Source organism: Myotis brandtii, unplaced genomic scaffold (assembly GCF_000412655.1).
Source record: "Myotis brandtii unplaced genomic scaffold, ASM41265v1 scaffold652, whole genome shotgun sequence".
In the NCBI taxonomy this organism is placed as follows: domain Eukaryota; kingdom Metazoa; phylum Chordata; class Mammalia; order Chiroptera; family Vespertilionidae; genus Myotis; species Myotis brandtii.
In genome coordinates, this window is record NW_005370529.1 from 1,347,232 (window position 1) to 1,357,167 (window position 9,936).

At 37.4% G+C, this 9,936-nt stretch overlaps 1 protein-coding gene across 2 annotated transcripts in view; it reads right to left on the bottom strand.

The window, feature by feature from the left end:
• Window positions 1-69: 69 nt before the first annotated feature.
• The window catches only part of TMEM207 (transmembrane protein 207), an 18,916-nt gene continuing 9,049 nt past the window's right edge, over window positions 70-9,936 (bottom strand). The window contains exons 5-6 of one of the 2 annotated variants that reach the window (XM_005880767.2): window positions 4,821-4,883; window positions 70-884 (exon numbers count right to left, since the gene is read on the bottom strand). In XM_005880767.2, coding sequence (XP_005880829.1) covers window positions 748-884; window positions 4,821-4,883 — 200 coding nt within the window. In that variant the 3' untranslated portion in view covers window positions 70-747. The remainder of the gene's footprint in view (window positions 885-4,820; window positions 4,884-9,936) is intronic. The other variant, XM_005880768.2, reaches the window with a different exon arrangement.

The window sequence follows — 9,936 nt, forward strand, 5'->3', positions numbered from 1 at the left end:
CAGGGAGTTATTCTCAACTTTTGAGTGTTTTGCTTCAGATATTTGCAATCTAATTTCCAAATGATGTACTTTTCATTATTTCTTGACTTTTGTTTTAATTTTAGATATTATTCATTGACTTCCCACCATTGGAGGTTAGGATTTAGCTTTCTCATTATTTTCAGCCACCTTCCTTCACACATTCTTCCCTCTGCCTAGATTGTCAATATGAATAACACCCATTTTAAAACTCAATATTAATCATTTGTATTATTCGCTTAACCGTTTTTTTTGAGGATTTATTCCAACTTTTTGTTTTTCCCTGATTCTGGCTCTGGATGTGTCTGAATATCTGCTTGAGTCATTGTTAAATTATGACAATTTTTATTGGCTCCATACTAGGAGAGAGATCAGATTAAAACAGAAATATTCAGGCAGAGAAAGCTGTGATGTGTACTAGAGTGGAATCCTAAACTTAATTGAGATCACTGCCTATCAATTACTGTCTATGAGTATTAATGGAGGAACATTAACTTAGATGTATAGCAAAAAAATGTAACAGCAGTTATCCATTGAGTCCACTAATATACTACTAAAATATGATCCTGACCAAAATTTTCCCTCTGCATTCATTGTTTTGTCTACTTGTCCTTTCCAAGGCTATATTAATTGATCTCTGGGAATTCCCACTAAATGAGAAAAATTGTCCCTAATTTTGATGTTTTGGTCTTAAAAATATTCCTAATCTTTTCAATTGATGATCCATAGCTAAAGTTGGCTTGATTTCAGAATTTCTTCATATGGAGGAGGTGCTCCTGAAGTGTTGAAACCTGAAACATGATACAGTTCAGGGTTTTGAGTTGGAAGGTGAATTCCAACAGCTGGATTCACAGCTGCTTCCGTCCCTGGAAAGAGAAAGATGGGGATTTGTAAGTTTTCTACTCAGCATAAAACAGATGTACATGAAGTGCCTAGTAAAATCTGACATTTCTTGGATCACTGGAGCAGCAGAAAATTATTTGTACACTTGGGGGGAAATATGCAATCATCTGAGTCACTATAGTGAGAAAATGTGCTCTCAGGAACTGATGACAGTAGCTGCCCCTTTTTGGTGGTTTTGTTTTCTGCAGTTTCAGTTTCCTGAGGTCAACCATGGTCCAAACCTATTAAATGAAGAATTTCAGAAACAAATTATTCACACATTTTAAATTGCATGCTGTTCTGAGCAAAGTGATGAAATCTTGAGCCATCTTGCTCAGTCCCACCCAGATGTAAAGCCTCTCTTTGTCCAGCGTATTCTTGTTGTATATGCCACCTGCCCATTAGCCACCAAGCAGCCTTCTTGCTTATCATGCTGTCGAGGTATTGCAGTGCTTCTGCTCAAATAATTCTTATTTCACTCAATTCTGTCCCCAAAGCCATCCACATAACTTTTATTAGAGTCTAATGTTATAATTGTTTTATTTTATTATTATTGTTAATCTCTTTCTGTGTCTAATTTATACATTAAACTTTATCATAGGTATGTATGTATATGGAAAAACATAGGATAGATAGTATATATATTAGGTACTATCCACAGCTTCTGACATCGACTGGGGGTCTTAGTCACCCTTGCAAATAAGAGGGGACTACTTACAAGAAGCGTTTACAATTCAGCAGCTGAAACTAGAAGAAATTCCATTTTTGGTGGAACAGAAAACAAGATGCCTCCATCTGGTAATGGCATTTTAGCTAACGCTCCCATCATGGGAAACACAAATCTCACTAGAAACATTAAAATATTACATCTAAACTTCATTATTTTATATTTACATTCTGAAAATCACAACTAGTATAATTACTTTAAAATTTTCTTTATGATAAATAGTAAAAATGTTAAGTTGTGAAAAGTTTGCAATTAAAGTGTACCACACAATGAGGAAGAGGCATTCTTACATTTTAAATTCTGAAGTCAAAGTTCTTCACTTTTAGGTTATACATACTACATACAGCGCTATTATATAGCAAAAACAAGCATTTTCATCCTCAAACTGATCATCTCAAGAGACCATGCACTTACGAATAGCTCTTTAGCAAATCTTCTATTAGTATTTTCCTGAAAGACTTTTGGAGCCACAGGAAATCAATAGTAATATCTTATAACCTTTTCTTTCTTCATATTTTTTCCTTTTATTTTTTCACATGGGCCTTTACCTGTCTGGGAGTGATTTGATTGCTTCTCCCCCAAACAATAGTAACAACCTTTAAATTCACCTTTAAAGAAGAAACTATGCTCTTAACCTAAACAGTCAAATTCTTTGCCTGCTTTTGTAAATTAAATTTAATTGTGTTACAGCCATACCCATTCATTTATAGCTTCTCTGTGGCTGTTTTTTGCATCATAGTGGCAGAGGTAAATAGTCCCACAGAAACTCTATGGCCTGCAAAGCCAAACACAGCTCCTATCTGGCCCTTAATTGTGTTTGCTGACCTCTTCCTTAAAGGATTAAGATTTGATGCCATGGAGGAGATTCCTTTTACCATGCCACTATCATGAAAACAATTTAGAGTAGTTATATATTAGGCAATAGCTGCATCATAGGAATCAATAAATAGATTGCTCAAAATTACTATTTTGTAATGAATAACATTTATTTAGAATCATGGATCTTCATATATTTATATTTGCTTTATTTTGTATCTCACTGGTTTGCAGAGTAAAGCATAAAAACTCAAATATTAATACAATATGTAAAGGTAGAGTTATATTTAGAATATGTCTTACCTCCTGGTTCAGCACTCTTTTAAAGGAGTTATTTATTTAAGAATAATCTACTTCTAGGTGATTATATAATCTTTCTGTTTCTCAGTTTTCTTTTATGTAGTAGAAGAATAATGATGGTATTTACATCTATAAAAGCAAGGCTAAATAAGTGTAAAGTATATAAAACAAAGCTTGGTGCACAGTAATTACTCATTAATGTTTAATTATCATTACTATTAGTATAAATACTAATATTATTAGTACACATTAAGAACTCTACTATGTTATAAATGTGCATATTTTCTTTTATTTACAATATCATTTTCCAATCTATCCTATTTTAATGGTCAAATAATGTTTTAATTAACGTTATAACAGGAATTATTCAATGAAAAATTTTGTGGCATTAGTCTTTTGCAGTTAGGAAGTTAAGGGTGATGTCAGCTAAGTCTGAGGGACTTGATAAAACAGTTAACATTGATAAAGTGCACTTGCCCCAGCACTTCCCTCCATTGTGGATACTTGTACTGAGCCCCGCCCATTCTCCAGGTGAATGCTCCTGGAGTGTTCAATACAAAGTCAATGGTAACTTAGCTATCATTCTGCTGGAGGCCTCAATCAGACTGACCTGACACAATTATCAGCTCAAATGGGTTTCCATCACTGCCATTATCAATACTGGGCTCCAGGTAACAGGATATCGACCATTGCCCTGTTTTACTGTTACCTCCTTACTACAGATTTGTCTGTTGCTCTCAAATTTGCTATGAAAGCCACAAGACATTCATTTGATAAACAACTAATAAACAAATAAGACAATGTGTTCAGAGCTTTCATAAAGTCAAACATATATCCGTTTTCAATTTGTTTTATATCATGTTTATGTATAAAATCACATGATTGGGAGGGGAGCAGACATTATTTTTATCTTTGGACAAATTAAGAATCTGAGTTAAAAGTTAAAAATTCCTGCCTGGCCGGTTTCTCAGTGGTTAGAGAATCTGTCCGCAGACCGAAGGCTTGTGGGTTCAGTTCCTGGTTAAAGGCATGTTCCTCGGTTGCAGGTTCAATCCCTGCGTCCGGTCTGGGCGTGTGAAGGAGGCAACCAATCCATGTGTCTCTCTCACATAATGTTTCTCTCCTCTCTCTCTTTCACTCTCCCCCTCTTCCCTCCCTTCCACTTTCTCTAAAAAAATAAATGGAAAAAATAGTACCTGGTGAGGATTTAAAAAAAGTTAAAAATCCTATGGTTTTAACAGAACTGTTGGTGAAGGTATTAGAGTCTGTTGTTTAAGTGTGTAAACCAATACACTCACTGCTGAGTTTTTGTAGGCAGATTTCAGATTTCCCACACAATTAATAATCACTCCCATGAACTTGGCTTATGTTAATGTGCCCTTTCGACCTCTTTTTTTTTTTTAAATCTTTTCCCTTCTCTATCTCATCCTGTTCTTTTATATGGGGGTAGCTAAGAATGCCTGAATTCCAGTCACAGTTCTTTCATCTACTGTGTTACTTAATCTCTAAGCACCTTTGTTCTATCATCTTTAGAAGGTTCAGAATGATAGTGAGGCTCTCATAGAGGTATAGGAGGAAAGAAATGAAATTGGAGATATCAGGTGTTACCACAGAGCATGACACATGGTAAATGCTCAATAAATGTGAGCGGTAACTATTATCATGCCTGTCCATGAAAGTGTAAATAAAATACTCTCTTTCCTTACCTAAAGGAGTCACAGAATATTTACATGTAGAGCATAAAGTATAGGGAAGTGACATTTTAAAAAAGGATCCTAACACAAGATGGAATCCTGGGTGTGATGGGGGAAGAAGGGAGCACAGTGTAAGACCTGCTCTTTTCTGTCTCTCCCCTATCCTCCTTCCCCTCCTCAACTTGAAGCATTCACATTTAATGGCTGCTGGAAGACTGGTATTTCTATTTGCCTTGAAATAAGAAAAAGGAAAGATTATCTCTGAAATAGCAGAAGAAATGGGGTCAGGGTAATTGGATAGTTGAAAGCATCATCAGGGAAATCAGATCTGAGAAGCTAAGCCAAAATGAGTGTCCCCAGTAGGGGTCTCAGAAGGTTCTCACCTCCAGGTCTTCCCAGGAAGACAGGGGACCTGCTTGCTGCTGTCAGGGCTGAAGGACCCAGCTCTGAATACACATGAAATAGAAAGAGTTCAATGCAGATTTTATAGTAACTTATTATTTTTTGTTTAAAAATATAGAAAGATAATGGCATGGAGCCTTCTCTTAGTCTCTCAAATTCTCTTTTCTAATGAACACTTAGATTGTTTTTCTGCCTCATACTCTTCATCCCTCTCTCACCTCCCAAACCCCACATTTTGTTCTCTTTATTATCTTTAACTGACTTACTGATACCATTGTAATAACCTAGTTATCATTTAACAGAAAAAGGAGTAAAAGGGAAGACTAGATATAGGCATGCCATTTATGCAGCATTGTTAAAAGCTACATTTAACACTAAGTCTGATCCATGGGGGAAGGGACTAGACCAGGGGTGGGCAACCCCTGGCACGTGTGCCAAACATGGCATGCCAGTAACTTTTGCTGGCACGCGAAACCCTCTCTTATAATCTTCCATTTACAATTTTTTTCTTAATATCGACCTTTTTATTTTTCAGATAAATTCAGTGTAGGTGCATCTTAGATAAATAATTTTACATAACAAGTTATCTTAAAGACCATAGACATGGATTACCGAGAGAGGGGAAAAGCAATTTCTATGCCTCTGTCTTAATTCTTCCTGCCTTCCTAGATACGACCAGTGTTTTTGTTTCATCCACATATGCTTGTGAATCTTTGTTCTCAGTGATGAATTTTGTTAAGTCTCGTAATAGGAGTAGCCTGATGGATGAAAGTAGTAGCTCGTGCATATCTCTGAAGGTCACGAAATATAAACCTGATGTAAAATCTCTGTCATCAGTGATGCAGCAGCAAAAGTCCCACTGATAATATCAAACGGAGTCATAAAGTTTTCTGTCGGACTATCAGTGTACATGTATACATTAAAAAATAAATGTATTTTTCATCATCATATACTGTGTTTTTGTCGCTCGAATGAATTTTATTATTTCTTCAAGGTTCTTCACATACGTACACCTTAAGAGATATCAAGTAGGCGTAACATGTTCTCAAAAAATTAGGGTTGGCACGCAGAAGAATTTTGAGTCAGAGATTTTGCTGGTTTTGGCACGCACTCACAAAAAGGTTGCCCACCCCTGGACTAGACAAAGGCAGTTTAGATACAAGCCCAGTAAAGGTCTGAGGGACCTAATAAAATACTTGCCCATCAATCACACTTTGAAATAGGTAATTGGCCAGGATGGTGGTGGCCACAGCAAGCTAGCAAAATCTAAATATATACACTTCCAAAAAAAGGATAGTCACTCTCTCTCTCTCTCTCATGCCTCCCCTTTAGGGACTCATGCTAGAGGGGGAGGGGGAAGAGTAGGAAGGAGCTGTGCTCCCTTGCGCTCAAACGGTGCATAGCCATGCATGTTGGGCTTTACACATGAACTAAATTTAATCTGGCCTGAATGCTGAACCACACCTGGCTGCAACATGGAACAGAAAATCCGGGCACTGGCTCTGCTGAACCCCCAGCTACCTCTCTTTCAGGACTGGCTTGAGGGAAATGGGACATTGCAAACCAAGGGATGTAACTACAAGACTAAAATCTTCTTCCACCTCTTATCTTGTGAGGGCTTCTAAAAATTCTTATTTCAGCTGTGCCCCCAGAGCTCCACAAACATCGGAGGGTACCCCCTACACATGTACCCAGATGGCGGCAGCACTACTTTATAAATAAGGGTTTTTATGCAGCTTCATAACCTTATTTTAAATGGAAACATACTATTATTCACATTTTCAGTGAATTATGAAAACACTTGTTTATAATAAATTTTAAAACTCCTTTTAATGACTCCTTTGTCATTACTTATTTTTTAAAACATGAATTTAAAAAATAAACCAAACAATTAATCTAAGAAACCCAAAACATTTTTGTTTTCTTTTTCCCCCACTTAAGTGCCCTCAGAACTCTACCTATTCTCCTTGTTATATAGTCGTTGGTCTTACAAAGTGGGGAGTATTGATCACAAATGATAGAAATTTGGGATAGAAAGGGTTGTGTGAGAATTTTAATTTTCTCTTCTTGTATCTCCACCTTTACTAAATTGATACATTCCTTTAAAAAAATCACTTTCGGTGGCCCAATATGAGTTCTCACTCTAGATTTACACATTTGAGGAGAGGTATGGGGTAAACAATGGGTTGTAAATCTGTGTATTCTGTTGAATTATCAGAAAGGAGGGATTCCAGAAGCTTCATTAACATAGGTAAAATAATGAGATTACAAAACAACAACAGTGAAACACTACATTATTTTTACTGCTGACACAGGTGCTTAAAATCACAAACCTGAATTATACTTGAATTGTTTGTCTCTGATGGTTGAAAGAGGAGAACAAGAAGATCTCAGATTACTGCATGGATTTACGTCATTCAAGAAGACATAAGGGCAGTGAATGGGAGTCTCTGATGGTTGAAAGAGAGGAGAACAAGAGGGTCTCAGATTACTGCATGGATTTTACGTCATTCAAGAAGACATAAGGGCAGTGAATGGGTTTTTTCTGAGATTATAAGAGAGTGGGAACAGAAAACAGGATCAGAGGTGTTGGGGGTGGAGGAAGGCTAATAGGGGGGAAAGGGTCTAACTAGGAGATCCTGGGGCCACGTCAGGAAGAAGAGTTGGGCCTGAAGCAGAGCAAAATAACATGATTTTAGGGATTACATAAAATAAACAGGTTTTCATGTCAGTCCTTAAAATATCTTCAACTTCAAACTACAGGTTACTTTTCATCTTTCTCTTCTCCTTCTCTTTCTTCTGGTCTTTCTCTTCCTCTTCTTTCTCTAACAATGCTTCCTTTTTCTTCTTACCCTTGGGTATCAGATAGATTAATTTACCCTTATTGGGGCATAAAGAGCTTAGTCATTACATATTACAGACTTGGAAACATAGACCCTACGAGAGGGGAAGAAAAACTGAGAGATCTGAGCACCGGATCAGCAGAGAACTGTGAAAATATATGACTATTGGCCCAGGAGATGCTATTGGGGGCAGGGTGTTTGCTGAGATTTCCAAGGACCTTTCCCAGACAAAAACCTCATCCGACATTCCGATGGGCTGGGCTATAAGGCCTTCCTTAAACACCTTTGATGAGGTTCCCAAACCAAGTGTTTTCCTCTCTCTCTTTAATATTTCTAATCAAGATAATTGGCAACCTGAGCCATGTAATATTGTCAGGAACTGCTAGCGAGAGAACATTCCTATTTTATGTACTTAAATCAGTAAAGTTCAGTCCACTCCAGCCTCTAATAATCAGTCAAAATTATCCTCTTGGCTCTATTCAGTTGAGGCAACTTCCATGGGATCCTGAGAGTCAAACCTCTCAATCACAGGTCAGAAGAGCAGAGCTATTTCAACTAATATATTCAGCAAATAGTGGTAATAACATGAAATGAGTTCTGGAAAATAAAATAAAGGTCTAGGAGGAACGCAAGGTGAATATAGCAAATCTAGTCCTGCCATTAAGATGATTTAAATGACCCACTTTCTACATTCTGTAGTCAGAGGGAACAATCTATTATGCCCTTTGTGCTCCAGGGGTGACAGGAAGTCCAGACACCCTTATTTCATATTCTAACATGTCACCAATGTCCTCCAATGAGTTCTCATTCCACCCCAATTCTGAACAGAGGTGATGAGGAAGAATCAGAAGTGCACCCCACATCCTGCAGAGTGAGCATATAAAACCAACAGTAACAGCACTCAACTCCAAGCTGTGAGCACATAGTTTGTGTGGGTTGTGGAGGTAGAGGCTGTGGTTTGGGCCCTTCCCTCCCTCTTTAACCATACAAAGATCCTGGTAGTGGTTTCCTCACTTCCCTTTTGGAAAACAGCTCCTTTTGTGGAAATACTAGGTAGGAAGAATCATTTGTTTAGAGAAGTGAAAGCATAGTGAGGATACAGTAGGGAAAGGAAATCCAGTGTGGGTCTGGGTTTCAGACTACCTTAAAATACTGACTCCCTGGAATTTACTTCCGAAAATTGCTACTTAAGAAGAAGTGACTAGAGATCACAGAGAATACCACTTCCTAAATTATTCTTTTATATTTTGTTTTATAAAGGAGAACTAAAAAGGCCAAGAAGCACAACTCTGGGAATCACATCCACATCAAAGGCTAAGTGAATGACTGTTTATGGCCTGTACAGACCTGCTGAGCATCCAGGGGATAGGATGGGAGATGGTCAATGGATGGAACAACCTAACACCCAGCCTAGTGTAGGTGAAGGAAAGAATTAATAGGGAGGGGCAACTGAAACTGTGGTCTCCTAAGATGGAAATCAATAAAAGTGAACTTTGCAATGCAGATTAAGCTGAAGAGAGATTAATTGTTCCTGATCAAAGTAAGATGCAGAGCTATACCTGTGGAATTAATGAGGAATAGAGAGAATAAGGAAGGGAATGAGGACTCTGGAGAGCAATCTCTATCATTAAGGAATTGCAATATGGAAACATCTGGAGACACAGGATATAGGTTGTACTTAATGTAGGTTGGTAAACCATGAGTGCCTGCCCATATTTTGTTTAGCTTCCTAACCTTAATTCTGGGTAACTTGAAGTCGATTAGTTGACTTACAGCAAAGATCTATGTGGTGCATTTATTCAATAGAGTGAGAAAAGTAGATAACATCCTCTGAGAGAAGTAATAGCCACTTTTCCAAGCCGTTTTTAGGAACTAGAGATAATCTCTGAGAAGTCCCTGACCTACTGCTTAACACTTGGTAGATGTGAATTAAATTGGGACTATGTTATTTAAAGAAAACAATTTTCCCCAAGTATTTTCTTTCCTGTCCATAATGACTTCAGGATACTATAGAGAATGTGATGCTAATGCCCTGCACTCAGTGCTATTACATGCAGATTTCTGAAGAAGCATATCAGCCTTGATCCCTTCTCTCAGTCATACCTGCTCAGACAAGTTCAAGTAAATTCAAAAGCATGCATATGAATCACCATCCAGGAAATATGAAAACATTAGATAAATTGGGATATAACCGTGGCACATAGATTGTCTTAAAATTATAACAGTATAAGTGGGTAACTTACTCAAATTAAAT